The 19709-nt window shown below is 31.6% G+C and overlaps 3 protein-coding genes across 6 annotated transcripts in view; 2 read left to right on the plus strand and 1 right to left on the minus strand.

The window, feature by feature from the left end:
• The window catches only part of LOC116773363 (protein MTSS 1), a 103593-nt gene that overhangs the window by 36254 nt on the left and 47630 nt on the right, over positions 1 to 19709 (minus strand). The window lies entirely within an intron of this gene.
• Positions 2666 to 16321, plus strand: LOC116773464 (phenoloxidase-activating enzyme-like). Of its 2 annotated transcripts, XM_032665909.2 has the most exons (10): positions 2666 to 2792; positions 4078 to 4214; positions 5612 to 5729; positions 12203 to 12360; positions 12886 to 13037; positions 13246 to 13394; positions 14649 to 14814; positions 14884 to 15089; positions 15177 to 15328; positions 15797 to 16321. In XM_032665909.2, the coding sequence occupies exons 1-10, from the start codon at positions 2732 to 2734 to the stop codon at positions 16052 to 16054; spliced, it is 1557 nt and encodes a 518-aa protein (XP_032521800.2). In that variant the 5' UTR covers positions 2666 to 2731; the 3' UTR covers positions 16055 to 16321. The 2 variants fall into 2 exon arrangements, with proteins under 2 accessions (XP_032521800.2, XP_032521801.2); XM_032665910.2 differs by lacking the exons at positions 2666 to 2792; positions 4078 to 4214; positions 5612 to 5729 and adding an exon at positions 11059 to 11209.
• LOC133320399 (phenoloxidase-activating enzyme-like) lies at positions 6386 to 10321 on the plus strand. The gene is made up of 8 exons (XM_061528680.1): positions 6386 to 6532; positions 6781 to 6914; positions 7230 to 7375; positions 8044 to 8261; positions 8339 to 8489; positions 8594 to 8802; positions 8884 to 9041; positions 9261 to 10321. Exons 1-8 carry the CDS (start codon positions 6427 to 6429, stop codon positions 9519 to 9521), a joined length of 1383 nt encoding a protein of 460 aa, XP_061384664.1. The 5' UTR covers positions 6386 to 6426; the 3' UTR covers positions 9522 to 10321.

Below are 19709 nucleotides of genomic sequence, written 5' to 3' on the forward strand. Positions count from 1 at the left end.
AAGGAACTGTCGTGGCTCAGAGGTAGTCGATAGATTTATAAAATATATATATGTTAGTTCTGATTGGACTGCTCTAACTTTATGCGCGAATATTGTCAATGTTTTAGAAGAGGAAATAAGGATGAAAATTGGTATTTTTTAAACCATATTCTTCTTTTCCACCCCAAATCTCTGTGCACGCCTCTGCATTACCAAACTTATAACAGCATCAATATCGACAAACAATATCGCGTTTATTAGAAGCTCTAGGTAAGGTGTTATAAAATTAAAAGTTCATGTAATGTAACTAATATGCTCGTATTCCGTATAAGAAGATGCATAGGAGAAATATGATAAAGCGTGTGCTGTGGACCGGGTCACGCAGAAACTGTTAACTGCAAGCCGTCGCCAGAGTCCCCAGATACTCGAACTAAATTCTGCGAAGTTGAAACTTCCTTGAGCAATTAGAACTACGATAAATAATCTTTCAGTCATTCAAATCATCAAGAATCATAATTTTTACGTCACAGGACATAATAAGAGACGCTAAGCATAACTCCATATCATCTTAACTCTAAAGTATCTCTTAAAGCATTTAAAAAAAAAAACAGTAACTAGTCGCAGACATAACTTCTATTCATCGGGCAGGCATAGAATACCTTTAAATTATCGGGTCCGGACTAGCAAATACCTTCTATAACCGTTTTATTTTTCAATAGCAAGCATAAAACGTATCCGTCAGAGCTGCCTTCTTAGCTAAGTTAATGACTTAAAAAGGGAACCCTAAAACAACTTTCCCTAAATTTGGTACAATACTAATAAAACCAAAGTAAAAGAATAGTAAAAGTACAAAATATTTCACGTTAAAAAGAAATTTAAATAATTTCTTTTTTTTTGCAAATATATTCAGTTAGGACTTCAATCAGAAAATTATTTCGTGACATTATTTAATCAGTCATATGTAACAGTCATATGTGACCAGTCCCCATGGATAGCACTTTTAGAGTACAGGGACAAATACAATAAAATAAAACTGCTATGTGGTCTATGTGCTCTTATCAGTTCCAAGTACGTGTTGACGGCTGGGTATTGCGTCATCGGACCAGTGCTAAACTCTGGAACCTCGTAAGCATTCCACCCAAACAAATATTTCCCAACGTCAATTGAGATAATGTATATTCAATTATTTTTCAGAGAAAATATTAGGCTCGGAGAGTATGACACATGAAATTCTGAATCGGATTGCGTTAAAGGAATGGGAGGAGAGCTTGACTGTGCTGATGAAGTGATCGTGATAACAATAGAGAAGATCATGGCGCATGAGGGTTACAACGAATTTATATTGTGTTGATAAGAATGATATGCACGTACAGGAATAAAAATATAAGGCAACAAAGTATTAAAAATATCATTACACCGATTTCATTAGACCGATCCGTCTTCTAACTTCAGAAGTAATATAATTTACGTATGAATAGAGTGTTATATTATTTGGTTAAATAATTTTATAGGTAAACGTAGTAATTTGGTTCAATAGACAAATCATACTTAGAAATTAATGCAAAACCACTGAATCGGAATTTAGGATACCCACAAACACTTCATAGGGTTACGTGGGTACTCCCGAATCTATTCAGGGGAATCCCCCCCTCTTCCCCCCTACTCGGGCTCACCCTTGGGTTATACGAGTGTTAAATGACTTTCAAAGCAAAAAGGTAACCTACACGGAATGTTGTTGTTGTGTATAATTAAACAGAAACCAAGTCACGAAATAAATCTAGTCATATTTTAGAATGATTACAATTAATAATTAATAAATCAATAAATTTAACTAACACTATGGAGGAAAATAACATCGTCTGATACGTAGTCTCATACAACTTTTATATGGCATACATACATACATGATGCGGACGAATAGTATAACATTATTTTACGGGCGGATCTGGAATCATTTTTCAAACAAACATCTTTATAAGCCACAATTTATTACGAATCTTATATGTTATGAGTCAGTATTGTTTTCAGAAATATATACTTTTTACGACGAAATTAATTCATAACAACAATAATAATTTACAGATAAATAATGTAGGGAATTTCATAGTAATGAAAATTCCAATTACACACAATTTACACGTGTGATGTATAACTTCAAAATACAAAATATTTAATGAGATCTAAATAGTAGCGAGTATTACTCATTTAAATGAAACTTATATATTTTCGGATACACTAAGCGGATTTTATTATTTTAAAACTACATAATCTATATATATATCTATCCAACACCTGGGACCCCTCCTTAAAAATATAAAACCCCATGTCCGTGACCACACAGCAGGACCTCGTGACACCGTGAGCGCATTCTGTCGGCATCCAGAGCGGTACGCCAGAAAATTAAGAAATCGATGGCGGCAGGTGAAAAATAACAAGGACCAACTGACAGACATTGACTCTCGTCTGCCCGTGATCACGGTTACTGAAAAGTAACCGAAACGTCGGGATTATGTAGTTTTAAAATAATAAAATCCGCGTAGTATATCCGAAAATATATTAGTTTCATTTAAATACAAAATATTTATTTTAAAAAAATCCCCATAAAAGATAACCTTTTCTAATCGAACAGTATGTAATATGGCAAATTAGCGTACATCTGATATGAGTGTTAAGTTTATAGGTTCAATTATCTAATTAAATATCATGTCTCAGTTAAAATCATCCGTTAGTTCAGTGCGGTTGTGATTTCAATATGATTGTATATCTGACTTTATTGTGTTGCCTGTTTTTAAACATAGCTGTCGGAATAGAAGGTTCGTCTGTCGAAATATTTTATTGAAGCATTTTATTATCTAGCTTAAAGACGTGCATCAAATAAAATGTATGGCGAATAAAATTATATTTAAAATATATACATTGAAATTAAATTGTTGTGTGAGAAGATAATATGAAATAAAAACAAGAAAATTTTATATGTTTAAATAACTTAATAAAACTAATTTGAATGTGCCTTTGTATAGTTAGCATGTTCTAAAAAACACAATCACGACTTTCTAAAATATTTAGTTTAAATCAGGAATTCAATTATAAACATAACAGAAACCGAAGTATCTCATTTGTTTAGGATTTAAAAATAGTTCTTAAACGTAAGATTCTTCACATTTAGAATTAACGGAGGGCGTATATATATATAATTTGTTATGTTTTTCTCAAGTTGCTTCTAAAAAGATTATATATATTTTTAAACTTTTTTAAACACGAGTCGTTTGTTATTTTTTGTGCGTATGACAACAGAGGTTTTAATATAAAACTATGAACTTACACAGGTTATCTTATCTCTAATAATGATTGGTATATTTAGTGAAGTCTAGATAAATGTGTTTATTTACTCGTTTATAAACAGTTCTTACAGGATATACCTGTAATTTTTAAATATTTTTCTCTTATATTTTCTAAATATTTATCCGTTGTCAATACTTAGTTTAATAAGTGACATTGAAACAAGGTCAGAATACTAGGCAAAACCACACTAAAACAGTTTTAAATTCGAGTGATATTGATTTAAATTTTCGAAAAATAAAAAAATCTTAATATACTAATAATCTTGGTAGGACGCTGACTTCATTCAAGTAGTAGCTGCTACTAAATAGTGCTTATGGTATTAACAAACTACTAACACTAATAGCTAGGTACTAGTATTGATGACAACCCTGAATATAAAGATCACTGCTATAAAAGATAATTATAAAAAGAAATATACTTATTGTATTGATACAACAATAAATATTAACAATAGCTGTATTACAATATCAAAACAAAAAGAAATTTAAACGCTCCTTTAGTACAAAATTTTAGATAATTTTATAAAAGATTTGTCCCCGTCTTTGCATGTCTTAGTATATTCAATAATAACTCGTATATAAAAACTCGTATTTCTAAAAAGTTCAATAATAAGTTAAAGGCTTAAAAATTAAAGTTGAAAGTTTTTATTGAAATCCACCTAATAGTTTTGTAGTTATGAGACATAAGTTCAAACCTCTATCATATTATTTACACAGATAATTATTGACTTATGAAAACATGTATATTTATGTACAGAACATTGCGATTTATATGGAAGCAACTGCACATCAATCCACGATTGTGATGTACTGAAAAACTTGATTCACAAATCACCAAAACTGAGAGCTAGGAGCGTCGAATACATTTGCGGTTTTGACGGCGATGTAGCAAGGGTAAGTAGGAATTAACATTATCCCACACTTACCACATGTTTTGAGTCAATAACTAAAGACAGACAGTTCCCAGTTTTTCATTGAGAAGTCCACGCAAATAATAATAACAGCGTAGATATGGATCGATTGGTTTCACGGGAATTTCAAGTTAAAGGCAAAACGTAATAAGTGTTTATTTGAAACGACATATTTTGGTATCATGAGTCACATATATTGAACTTTCATACAAATCATTACTTAAGTTTCAACATGGTTTTGCAGTTAAAAGACTTAAAAACAAAAACACTAAATACTGACTAGATTTTATAAACTGCAAGCACATTAAAACGAAAAACAAAATGTGCTGACCATTAAAACGATTTAATTATAACTAAGAAATTAATGAAGAAATTAAATAGTTATGAATTGAACTAGTAATACTTTGTAATAGTTATATTATTAATTTAAATTCACTACTATCCTAATAGTGTTAGTCAATTGAAATGTTACAATTTAAGGACAAAAAATTGCATCAGACCAATCTTCTAGGTTATCTATTGGCAAAAATTTTTATCTATATATATTTTTTTTAATTTCATTCATTTAAGACGCTGTTACAGCACTTCAACGTTGGCCGGGTTTGTCAATGCTCGTGATAATCCGGTTGAAACGGAATGTTCAACTTATTATTATTATTATTATTTTATTTTAAATATATCCCTACAAGTTTTTGTTGAGTTCGTAAATTTTTTGGTAAAATGTATAAAAAAAAGTTATAGAGCAAAAAAGAAAATTTTTATAAATATTTTCTCACTTTTTTGCTTATAACTTCTTTAATTTTTAATTAAGGGCAAAAAGTTATATAAATATATTTGTAGGCAATAAAATTTGATACAAATTAGGTCTTGCAAATTTTCAGTGGGATTGAAATGAAACTAATATATTTCGGATATACCTTCTACGCGAATTTTATTATTTTAAAACTACACAATCCCGACGTATCGGTTACTTTTCAGCAACCGTGATCACGGGCAGACGAGATGTGAATTTCTGTGAGATGCATAGTTTCAGAGGTATCGCAAAATAAGGGTGGCGATCCCACAAACTTGAGGTTAAGCTCCTATTGACCTAACATGTCCCAAAAATAAAATTGCGTCCTCTAAAAACAAAGCTCATGTAACATTTTAATGGACTATGTATAAAATAATGATATCTAAGATTCGTGTGTACTCATTTAAATGCAATTAAGTTTTTCTGATACTAAGCGTTTTTTAATATCTCTATCTATGATCCCGACGTTTCAGTTACTCTACAGTTTACAGCAACCGTGACCACGGACAGACGAGATGAAAGACTTAGTTTCATTTAAGCGTATATAATATTTTTAATATACATAAATATATTAGTAAAAAATTCAGGTTTGCTGTCCGAGTACCCTGAGTGACGAATTCTTTATGGATTCACTTACAACTACAGACGGTGATTACTACGGTGAGGAGTACGATGAGAGCATGCAAAGCAATGAGCTGTCAGAAGGTGAGTATTATAATTTAATAAGGAAAAAATCAATCCCAAAAGACTATTAATTAATGCGAGTGATTCTGATTGATAGTTTATCTAATTAGAAGGATTTCTGACAGAATAAGAGAAAACAAAAAGATTTTTTTTTTTACTTCTTAAGGATTTTAAGAAATAGTTTTAATATATTGTTAAGGATTTTTTTTTAATTCTAGAGAAAATTAAAAATATTCCTAAATTACTTTCAAATAAAAGTTACATTTTAACAACTCCCAATATAATTTTAATAGAATATAAGTTTTATTAAAATTATATTACAAAAATAATATTATATATATTTTTAATTAAAATTCAAGATACATAGTTTTTGAATTTTTTTTTCCTTATTATTTCTGTTTTTATAAAACATACTGGTTTTATTATTGAATGTAAGACAATATATATTAAAACATTTCGTGATTTTTTTAATAATTTTGTTACGTCATATAATATGTGACTGTCGATTTATTGCATTGCATTCTCATACAAAAAAAAAAAACATTTAATAAAATAATAAAATTCAATCCTCATGGTTACGAATAAATCGCGTATAAGTACATAATTTTCAAAACAAAAATAAGTACGTGCTAAGCGTTTCGGTTATTTGAAAACCGTAGTATGACACATCACTATATATACATATATACACATCACTAAGAGGTTGTGTCCGCGTTTAATGTTAGTGAAACTATCGGCTCCGGTTCAACCGGTTGTGCTGATGATGGAAATATATCTTAGTATCCTCGCGTCTGTCTTGCTCGGACTCGTTCAGGGTCAGGATGGTGAGTTGTGTATTTGATAATATTATAAATAATATTTTAAATCCGAAATATAACGGGAATAACTGCACTGTTACATGTCTTTGGTTATATTAATCCTTATATTTTTGTTGTCATATTAGACTAATATTTTTATTTTTGTTTCACGAATTATTTTATCAAAACAATTTATTTGTTTTTAACTAAACACATGTGATGCTTTTAAAATGATAATGAATGCTTAACTATTGTATTTCTTATGATATCAATAGCTAAATGTGGTATGGGAGTTAAGTGTGTATCAATTGAAGACTGCGATGTATTAAAGGAACTTATACATAAATCATCGCGAGATAGACTCACTGTTACCAAATTTCATTGCGGCTACGATGGAGATGTGCCCAGGGTATGTACCATAACGATTTATCAACCAAAAATACATAAATACTGTACAACTCTTGGCAAGCAGCCAGACAGCCCTAGTAGGTTCGTTTCAAATTTGGTTAGGTAGAGAGAGGAGCTTGGACGGTGGAGGTGAGAGTTTAACGCTCGTTAGATAGGGGCCCCTTAAACCTACTCCTGGGTCGCAAGTCTCGGGCACTGTTGAAGCTCCTTTCCCTGCAAAACGAAGGACCCGGCATCCACATAGTGAATCCATGGAATTGCTGAGAGGTTTCTTCTCATATAAAAATTATTTAAAATTATTATAAAATAATTTCAGGTTTGTTGCCCGCCGTCTAATATTAAAAGATGTCCGACACTAGAAGGTACTATAGGGACATGCGTTAGTCTAGAAAACTGTCCTTATCTCGTGAAACGAAAGAGTACTGAGAAAGCCCAGGATATAGAATACGTTCAACGATCAAGGTATTCTAATTTCAAATATAATACTAAAGAGAATTAAATGCAGACATTTTTATATAAGAACACTCCAATATATACGAATATTAAATTAAAACCAACTCATAAAAGATAATTTACAATGTAATATAAATATAAACTAAGCGAGGTTAAAACAAGAAACAAACGCGGGTCACAAAAACGATATCACTATAGTTGATAAAGTTTACCTCTGCGTAGAATTAATTTATTGACCAATCACGTAATAACATTTAAACTTCCTCGTGATATTCAAACGATACATTAATGCAATTAATACGTATGTATTAATAAATTATTCACATTAGTCTCATGTTTTTAGTTAATCTATGGCGTTATGACGTATGCGACTCATGTTTAGTGACGTCACAGACCAGCAAGACATCAGCCAAGACTTGCATTTCAAAACAAATCGCTAAATTTACATATATCTCTGATGTTCATTGAACTGAATTGATTCAAGAATAAGCTCTTAAATTTATTTTTATTTTTTTTATAAAATCCATGGCTCTCGCATAATTATATGTATATATTATAAAAATTTGTGCTGCTCATCTAATTTATTCCTTATGATACTTTCGAAATCAAATTTATGGCCTTCAATAATATTTTTATATTAACAGACGCCATTTTTGTGACTATAATATATGTTTTAGGTGCCCCGGACCTAAAGTGTTGAGTGTTTGTTGCGACCTTTCCCTAAACATATCTAATATGGACACACACGTCCTTCCGGACCCCATGATGGGTGGTGTAGACAACACAGACAACAGATTCTTAACCGATTGCGCCGTCCTGAACGAAACCTTAGGTGTTATGCCATCAACGAGCGAGTGTTGTGGCATTGAAGCTAATAGTGGAAACAGAATTATTGGTAAAATAAAATGATGATACGTAAAACACCATCTTAAAGAGTCGGTAGTAAGATTTTGATGTTGATTATGATCCCAGGTGGCACAGAGACAGCTATAGACGAATATCCTTGGCTGGCGATGCTTGAGTACGAACTACCATACTTGTGCGGTGGAACTTTGATAAGTAGACGTCACGTATTAACAGCGGCACATTGTCTTGTTGGTGACACCATGGCACCCAGAGGAGTGTACGTTTTCAAACAAAATATTTTTTTCTATATTGATATATTAAACAATAGGGGTCTGATGAAGAGAAAATGGTTCTTAAATCTAAAACCATAGTGCTTTTCAGGAAATCTGTACGACTTGGTGAATACGATACAGAGAATGATGGTCCAGACTGCGTGGAAGTCGAAGGTGGCGGTGATGATTGCACTGAGGGGGCCATTACATTTAAAATTAACAAAATCATTGTACATCCTGGGTATAACAGTGAGCTTGAGGTACTGAAAGCCAACGACATCGGTCTATTGAAACTAGATGGAACTGTGCCATACAACGGTAATGAATATTAATTAAGATTCGAAGACAATTCAGACTGCATGAAAATGTTGTAATCAAAGCAATTTTAATACAAAACAGATTTCATTCGTCCCATCTGTTTGCCGAAGGCTGATCTGTATGAGATGCCCATATCTCCAACTCTTCGTTTCCATGTAGCCGGTTGGGGGGCTGTTAGTGAGACTAAAGAGAGGAGCAGAGTTAAACTTCAAGTCGATCTACCTGTTATCAAGCAGGAGGTATATATGTTTATTTAGTCACAATTCCACATAATCTATACCCAGCTGATGTTAAGGAAACTGAAAGTTTAATATTTTTATCAGCCAACAAATCACACAGTCAGAGGTCATATAATTGGCATTTAAAGTGATGCTAAAATATTATAAACGTCCATTAAAATGACAATTATTAATTAATTATACTTCCATGATAGAGATTATACACCTATATATTTGCAGGAATGTAAAAAATTATATAACTTGAACGAAAAACCACTAGTGTGGAATAAGCAATTCTGCGCTGGTGGTGAACCAGATAAGGATACGTGTAGAGGAGATTCAGGTGGTCCACTCACATACGTGGACCCTGTCAAAAAAATCAACGAAATCATCGGCATCACCAGCTTCGGCATATTGAAATGTGGAACTCAAAGACGACCCAGTGTTTACACTAAAGTTTACGATTACTTACCGTGGATATTAGATAATATAAAGCTTTAAATATTTCCCATATTAAATAATTCAAGAGTAGTTTCATATACTAAGTCATATTATATATAGTGATTAGCCTAAATCGCGCTATTATTTTCCTCTTGGTAAATAAACGCTCTCTTCTATACGATTAAGAAAAATGCTCTTCTATACAAATTTGTTTAGTGTCGTTCTGTAGGAAATGTAGGTACATTATTTAAAAGTATTTTTTAAATATTAAATAGAACAATGACGAATCATAATTTCATGAAAGTCGAGTCTGATATAAATGGTAAAAAATAAGTTTTTTTTTTTAAGTATTTCATAGAGCATTTTTTTTTAAACTTTCCTACTATTTATAGATTTTAAGGAAACTTTAATGCCATAGTATTAATTGTTCGTGTGTCTGTTAACGAAGTTGTTTTGTTTTAAATGTTTAACATAACGCGAGTGATACTATTATATATAATAAAAACTAATACTAATGAATCTTAGTTAAAACTTATATAAATAGAACATTATTAAATACTCACTTATATAATAACATATAATTTGTAACAGCAGTACTTTGACATATTTTGTTTCTTTTCATTTCTTTTCCTCTCACTCTGTGTCTTTTTTTATCTTTTATTCTATCTCAACTTTTATATGTCTTTTGGGATTGTTTTATTAAACAATCATATAATATCATTCATAACTCGCTTTCAAGTTAATGTTGACTTATTAACATTAATTACAATTGCAGAATTGAAGTTATAATGATCTTTGACATCAAATAGATTGTGATATATTAAATTAGTTATAACATAAGATATATAACTTTAAATACATATCAATATTTTATTTATTATATACCAAAGCTATTTACATAATCATCCAACAATCGTTTGACTTGTAGACACTTGAACATAAATAAATCTTAGGTAACAATATATTAAAAACCATCTTATTGCCATACCTTAATAAACCTACATATGTTCATCACTATTTACTTCTGTAAGCATTGCTATATTTGAATATTTTAATACAAGTTGTGTCTTTAAAAGATAACGTCTAGACACACGTTAAAAGGAAGAACCAGATTAAAACATAAGTATAATAATTAAAAATATGCATACGAAAAAACATTGTTAATAGATATTTATAGAAAATAAATTTTCAAATAATCCATAACATTTCATTAACAAAATAAAATAACTAAGTTTGAATAATCAGCCACATTGATATTAAAATTATTTTATACGTCCGCTGTTATTAATACATGTTACTTAAAAAATGAATATTTTCTCATTCATAAACCTTGAAACGTGTTTATGTTTAAGAACGATTTGTGAGTTGAACAAAAAAAAAGTTCAGATTATGACAACAGAGATTTAATTATGAACAAATGTCTATCAAAGAAATATGTTAGTGTGTAATATGTCAGAACATATACATTACAGACAAATAATATTATAATGATACTATTATCAAAAACGGATACACATTTTATATTATTCATAGTAAGCATCTATAACAAACGAGATCGAGCCAAACGAAAAACCCGAATGCAAGTCAAAAAAACCCGTCACCTCGCCTCTCAGTGTGTCGCTAGCGTTGTGAGCTACAGGACGTGTGACGATGTGATTTATACGAACAATAATAATTATAATTATATACAATGTTAATATTATTTGTGTTGTACGTGTTATGTTCCTGTCTGTGTCAAGTCAACGCACGTAAGTTTCTAAAGTCGCTTCCATAATTACGACAATATTAACACAATATTACCTATTTATATATACGTATATGTTGTTAGTAAAGTTATTTACGCTATGAGAACATTCCGTTTATAATAAAACCAAAAAAAAAACAACACACGTCTAGATTGTAAATTATTATAATATTCATAACAAGAATTTGAATCATTATTATAAAACGTCTATATTTTTCCTCAAGTCGAAATCGATGCGAATACAACTGAAGATCTCCGTGATAAGGTCATACTATCAGTGTTGTCGTACGTTATGTACTCGTACTAAGGGTGTATATGTCGTTGTTTCTAAGATATTATGAAACTGAGCCGAGTAATCGATTTAAATTGTTATATTGTATGTACTAATATAGGACATAACAATTGTACTTGAAAATTAAAAAAATATACTATTATTAAAGTTTTTATAGATGGACTTAAGTTCAATGTTACGTACAAAAATCATCCAAACATATTTAAATAAATATTTACAATACAATTATCAGGACAGACATTCTAAACATATACTATATTTTATATAACATACGCTTTGGGTTTGATGGACTGTTAGCTTTTTTCTTATAATAACTTCGGTGTCATAAAACTTATATCACAAAATAATATCTAAGACACTCGCGGGTATTCATTTAAATAAAACTACTACGCGTTTTTTAATATTATAACTACATGAAAAATTTCATCTCGTCTGCCCGTGATCGCGGTTGCTGCAAAAGAACCGAAACGTCGCGTCGGGATTATAGAGTCGAAATAATAAAAAACGCGAAGTAAATCCGAAAATATTAATTTTATATATATAACACATTAAACATAGCAACCGCTCATATAGTTTTATATATATCTATGTATGTATATTGTACATAGTATAATCTCAAGAAAACATCGATTCAGACGCACTCACCTATCAAATTGTAATTACAATGTCTTGAACCATTTATAATTGTATAATATTTTATTGCAGAAACCAATTGCACGAGTCCAGATGGTAAACGTGGTGTGTGTATTCCGTTAAATGACTGCAAATCAATCTTAGATATACTCGAAAAGAAGGAAATGACGGCCGGAGAAAAAAATTTCTTGAGATATTCAAGATGTGGACCCGTAGATAGTAAAATTTCGGTAAAATGTTTAATTTATATATTACATCTTGGAAATAACTTCAGCGATAACTCTACTAAATACTCGATAATATACACTTCTCTATAGTTAATATAATAATAAATGTATACTAAAATAAATAAGTAAAATACATAATTTGATATTAGGAGTTGGTTTGAATGGTTATCTAAAAGTTTTACGACATCTTATTAGACGTTTACGTACCTTTATACATATGTACCATACATAATAATGTAAATTGTGAAATTAGTGTAATGTTTCAAGGGACTAAATTGGATTCCATCAATACAAAAGAAGTCACAAAAAAAAAAAAATGAAACACAAAAGATAAATTTTCTTACAATAAGATTGCTTTTTATGTTTTAAATTTTTGACAAACCTAACAAAGCAACGTTTTGTACAAAAAACGAAACTAAAACGTCTTTACTTCATCATTGATTCATATTTTCTAATGTGTGTTTCATCCTACAATGAGATCTACTGAAACCCTCTTGTATGTTTATTATCTTATATGATATTTTTCAGGTTTGTTGCGTAAAGGATACGTTGGATAATGCGTGTTTCAACGCTGACGCGATGCAAGGCGTGTGCATCGATGTTCGGTCATGTCCGTCCATCATTAAGCTACTTCAGCCTCCGGTGCCACAAGGCAGTCTGGATTTCATTAAAAACTCCAGGTATGTGTAATAACAAAAACGAATAAGTCTCATAAAAATAACTATTTCATATATCGTTAAGTTTTGTCATCGGTAGCATGAATTATTGCTATAGTATATTCTTTCAATCGTTTGTCCATTTAAGAGTGATCATAGAATGATTCTATTATACCATATAAAAAACTTAAACAATAAATTTAATTTGGTATTTTTTATGTATCGTCTCTAGGTGTTTAGGCAAAACCTCTCACAGCATATGCTGTGGACCAGATCATGTCGAGAAGGTCCCTATACGTATTTGTAATCAGTCAGCAGCCCCACCCGACGTGAGAACGGAATGCTGTGGTGTGGATCCGTCAACAGGGAATAAGATTTTTGGTAAAACAATACAACCGACATATATGTATTAATTATATCAGAGGAAGATTGCCGCTGACGGATACGTTGAGAAGTAATAGATTAGTATGGTATGGGCATATTATGCAAGGATGAATGCCATGTTACAAGAATAATGTTAAATGTGAAAGTGGAGGGATGTGTGGTTGGAGTTAGACCTAAGAAAAGATGTGTGGAAAGCGTGAAAGATGACATGAGTAGGAAAGGATTGACCGTTAAGATGACGGCTGATAGGGTATAATGGAAGAAAAGAACATGTTGTGCTGAAGACATATAAAGTGGGACCAGGGCAGGGAAATGAAAAAGAAGACATATTAATATGTAAACATTTCTACAAAAGTAGAGTAAATAGATACAAATTCGTTTCCAAAAGTCGTAACAGCAGGAAATTAAATAATTATTAGGTATTAAAAATATATAACAAGTTATGAAAAACATACTATGCATACAGAATCTAATTTTATATGAAATATTATTGTGATCTATTATTATGTCGATCTTTTCACAAAAAATGCGTAAATATAAATAAGCAAAATCTAATATTTTAGCGAGTACAGCTGTAGGTAATAGGTGTGTAGGTATTAAAGCCTTTTTTTCACTATAAATAAATGCATGACATGAATAAATTGTGCCTATGAATATAGACACAGATATTGTATTACAAAAACAATATAGTTTTATAGACATGTCATTTGAATTTTATAAACAAAGAAGTTTAACAATTCCTAGCAGTACTTAGACAGTTGAAAGTTAATATATACCTGAATTCCAGTATTTTATAATTTTAATTATAATATATTTGCCTTTAGAAATTTCGGTCCGATATCAACCCTCATAGCGCATCTTATAACTGTCTATATAACCCAATGAAAGAAAATATCTTGATACTTGTATATTAATAAATTAACTAGTTCCAATTCATATAAATCTAACTAATTAATTTCTAAATTGGAGCCAGCCGCCTTTAAGTCCCTGATTATACATCGGTACATTGAATTTAGTTGCCGTGTTTAATAAAACAGTTAACAGAAAAGCATCGTAGATATTAACAAAAAATAGTCTTAATTCAAAAGGTACATTTAATTATAAGCACAGAAAATATATATCACAGTGATAAATTGGAAGGTATCAAAAGATGATTGTTCTTCAGCAGAATCAATAAGTTACAACAAGATATTTGTTGATATTATTTTGCTATCTGTTTGTTTAATATTAATGTTTTACAATATTATTCAGGTGGGAACGCAACAGCGATAGATCAGTACCCATGGTTGGCTCTCATAGAGTACAGAGACAAAAACAATAAAATAAAACTACTCTGTGGAGCTGCTCTTATAAGTTCCAAGTACGTGTTGACAGCTGGACATTGCGTCATCGGACCAGTTCTGAACTCTGGAAAGCCGTAAGCATTAAATCCAAACAGTTATTTCCGAACGTCAATTGAGATAATGTATATTCAATCATTTTTCAGAGAAAATATTAGGCTCGGAGAGTATGACACATCAAATTCTGAATCGGATTGCGTTGAAGGAGAGGGGGGAGGGGTTGACTGTGCTGATGAAGTGCTCGTGATACCAATTGAGAAGATTATAGCGCATGAGGGTTACGACCCAATGTCTCCCTTAAGAAGAAATGATATTGCTCTTATAAGGATGGCTACATCTGCTCCTTACACGGGTAAAAATGACTTTTATAATAAATTAAATACTTCCAAAAGTTTCTAGGTTTCTGTTGTTACTTTGAATTATTATGATCTTATTTCAGGTTTCATTCAACCAATCTGTCTTCCAACAACCGACGTAACATTATCCAAAGATAATTTAGTCTTCACAGCCGCTGGCTGGGGAGCTGTGTCAACCGAACAAAGTACAAGCAATGTTAAAATGCACGTCGATTTACCATTAAAGGGAGACGAGGTAATGGCATTCGCTTGCAAAAACGAATTTCAACAAAACAAAACATTTCGACATATTTACTCAATCCATCCCATGTGAAAATTATTACAAGTATGTGTTCATTGTTTAAAAAACACACATTGAATGGTATGTTGCTTGGTAGTAATATCAACCTTCAATAATTTCAACAAAAAAAAATTTTGAAGAGAAATGTGTCAAGAAATTTGCTAAATATATTTTTTAATACATTACTTTATTGCTATATTTCTATTAAGTTCTATTTCAAATTCTTTTTGTTTGATTACATTTTAGTGGGTATCGGAACGTGTTCTGTATACTTTTGTTTTAAATTAATAGGAAAATGTTTATGAATTCATCAATATCACTGTACAGTCATTTAGATTGAATTAAACACACATAATATTGATCAAAATATATATATTTTAAGTATATATTAATATATTTACATGTTGTAAACAAATATTCCAGGAATGTCAAAAGGCCTACAACGTTTCCTCCAGAAAATTGCAACTATGGAATCGTCAATTGTGTGCTGGAGGTGTGAAGGGGAAGGACACCTGCAGAGGAGACTCCGGTGGGCCTCTGATGTATGACAACGGCAGAACTTACTCCGTCATAGGAGTCGTCAGCTTTGGCCCCTCACCGTGCGGCTTAGAGAACGTGCCGGGAGTTTATACCAAGGTCTACGAATATCTGCCTTGGATAAGGACCAACATTAAACCCTGATCAAACATCAAAATTTACTTCAATAGTATTTTATATACATTGCATGAACACTCCAGAATCATGGATTTTTAAATGATTCAAAAACTGTATATTGACAAAACTATTTAATGAATAATGTAGATAGATAAAATCCGATTAAGGGAAACAAAAATAAGAAGCTATTTTGAATAACATTTTCTCCTTCAGATAAGGAGCTTCACGTCCACTTGATTTTTTCTTCGCAAGTTAAATAATCTTTTACATATAACATACATTTTAAAACATGAACACTTATTTTTTTGTACCTTTCCTTACCCTACCGTTATAAGTACTGGTACAAAAAGTTGGTACCGTCTGCAGTGAGAACATAAAGATGTTTACCCCTTAACATACTTCTTCATGACAATCAAGAAATGTAGAAATTGCCCTAACAAGCACTAACAGCTCATACGAGTCATGCACAAAATAAATTGCAAAATACGAATGAATTTTAATTTAATTATATGAAACTTATAGACAGTTTTAACACAAATGTTCTTATTCAGACAAGATATCCAATTAAACAATTGAAGCCACGTCACTAACACCACAGTAACAAACACATTGTTTATTAATTGAAACAGGAAAATCCAGCAGTAATTGCTACAATGATGCACTTACTTACCATTCAGAGTGAATTGTCGCAAGTGTTATTCAATTAAATTATTATATATTAGGAATGTTTACGATCTCTTAGTATTTTATACGTAATAAATGGATAAGATAAAATAAATTAAAAACATCTAGCGTTGAGGAAATGTTAACTTTTTTATTGTAAATAATAGTTAAAAAAAAAACACACTTTTATAGCTAATTGAAATTAAAATAGAAAATTATTTTCAATTAAAAAGAACTAACTAGAAGTTCAAACAATTGTTCATAGTTAATGACCTCAAAATAAAATTATAATAAAATTTAAGTTATTAACAGAATAATTTAATTCAGAGTAAAATGCGTGGGGTGCTCGATATTGAATGGCAACTATCTATGAGAGGAGAGATACGAAATGTAGTCAAAATCACTAACAAGATGAAGATGAGAAACAGTATTTAACTGGAAAACGTTGCTAATTTAATTTTTTCCAAGTACTTTGGATATTGGGGACTTTACCCAGGATTGTATAAAAGTAATTACTTATATTACAGTGGTGATTTATACGTATGAAATAATGTATGATATTGCAACGCAATGTGGGTATCTTTAAGAATCTATATGATCAGTGGTTGTCCGTAAAATACTAAAAGATATACATTTTCCATCCTCAGTTTCTATCGATTATCACATTTCTTTGAAGTTTTTTTTTTTAATTGATAATTATTTTAATTTATATTATATTTTGAAACTGACAAATATTTGATTTAACTCATATATAACATAGAATTAGTAAAATGTATTGCAAATAATATCGTCCAAGAGAGATTTTTTTATACAGGCAGTATTGTTGATTAAAAATAATCTCCTGAATATCTTACACGAAACCTTGGACGTGAGGAATACAGTAAATTGGCGCAGATTATTTTAAAGAGAAACTAGGAAAAAATGGAATAAAAAATATATATCTAAGAAAATAATTTAAATATATACTATGTATTTATTCTTTATTATTTATATAGAAAAACATGATAACACAGATACAAATAAAGTGAAAGGCGAAACCTCTTAGCGTTCAAAGGATTAACCGTGCGGGTGCCGGGTCCATCACGTTGCAGGACGAGGAGCTTCAACAGTGCCTGAGACTTGCGACCCAGGTGTAGGTTTAAGAGGCCCCTATCTAACACGCATTATAAACGCTCACCTCCACCGTCCAAGCTCCTCTCTCTACCACACTAAATTTGAAAAGAACCTACTAGGGCTGCCTTCGAAGTACGTTTCAAGAATGAATTGATATTAGTTCTGGACAAGCCCAAGTCTTTTAGTAGGTTGGAGAGAGATTTAGACGTTATACATCTCGCTCCCACTTCTACCGCGTAAAAATCCACGACGAACATATTTCGAGTGAGTTCGTTTGTGAGCTGTAATAGTCATTGACCTTGATGACATAGTCTTAAGTGATGTTGGTTTTCCAAGAAACCGTAAGCTCTATTAACACAAAGCGCTTTAAAATTAAATGTAGAATGTAGAAATATATCTGGTCTGGATGCACAAATATCCTCGGGGTTTTTGTATTGTTTCTCCTACGTATCCATCATTATAGTCCAATCCGTCGCCGCATTAAGGATAGAGTAAGGCTTGACGTTTGATTTTATAGCCCTAGTGCCTTCTTACACAAAAACTACTGATCACTCCTTTGTGGTTATTTCCCTTTGCTCTCTGGCTACCGAAAGACTAACCGCTTTACGTATGATTTCGAGAACCCTATCGTGACTACGTTGGTATTGACCGCTATCCAGGAGTACCTTATATCCCACCAGCAAATGCTTAGCAGTTTCAACTGCCTTCCCACAGATATAGCAAGTTGTTTCCGTACCTTTAACCCATCTTACTAAATTACTCTGATCAGCGAGAGTCATCTGGAAAGCATTGAGATAAAATTTTAGCAATGCTGGCAACCAATCATGAATTAAAGTGCGCCATTTTAGTGCTAAAGGGATGCAAAAATCTCCTATATCTAACCACTAGTTTTGCATCTGAAAACTCATTGCATGGATCTTAAATTTACCATTCTTGTCTTGCCGAATAAAAGACTTCAATATATCCGTATCTTAGGCCTTCTTACTTGATACTAACCAACTCTGTTACTTTGTGCTCATATCATTAACTGCTTATGGAACTGAAGTAGTGACTCGAGCTCTGGGGCATCTTTGTATTTTGGGAGCGATGTAACGACTTCATCGTGGGATTTCCCCAAAATATATCTCTTGGAAACTTTTAGGTGTTTATAGAGCTCCGATGGCCTTTTAGACTCATCCCAAAACTATTGCGATCCCTGAATAAAGCTGATGAATCAGCCGTTAGGGAGAGCCCGAGCCATGATCTAAACATCGTTATGACGCCTGCATCTTATTTTGACAAAAGGGGTTTTATTAAAATCATAGACGAGGAAAGGCCAATTTAAACGTGCAGTTAGGTTATTGTCGTGGATCCAAGCTTTTTTGACGTTGCTGATCTGTTGGCTATCTACCTTGTAGAGATCGTTTAAAAAGCTATCTACTATTCCTCCCAAAGATGGAGCACGACCTATATTATCAATCTTACGACCGAGAAATTTAAATGGTGCATTTTCCGTAAACGTATAAACGCATTGACCGCCTAACGATAATCCTGGATCGTATGACGTATATTTTGTATTTCGCCTACCGAGAAAGAGACAGTGACATTTATTTGGTTTTGTCCTCAATCCATAAGTCCACTCACAGAATTTATCCACTTCATCTAATAGTACCTGACAGTGTTTGGGGTTAGGTGTCAGTATTGCGAGATCGCCAGCGAAGGCTAAAATGGATTCTGTGTATTTATTATTAAATAAATCAATAATAATTGTAAAAATGACGCTAAAAAATATTCAGATAATTACATAGAGTTATGGATTTCTATAAAAGTTATTAAGTAAAATTAAATGCCGTCTCTCATACGTGACGACGCGGGTTCGACACCTGGCAAATACCAATGTGATCTTTTTCTAGTCATATGTATTTTC

This window comes from Danaus plexippus, assembly GCF_018135715.1.
Source record: "Danaus plexippus chromosome 22 unlocalized genomic scaffold, MEX_DaPlex mxdp_27, whole genome shotgun sequence".
Taxonomy (NCBI): Eukaryota; Metazoa; Arthropoda; class Insecta; order Lepidoptera; family Nymphalidae; genus Danaus; species Danaus plexippus.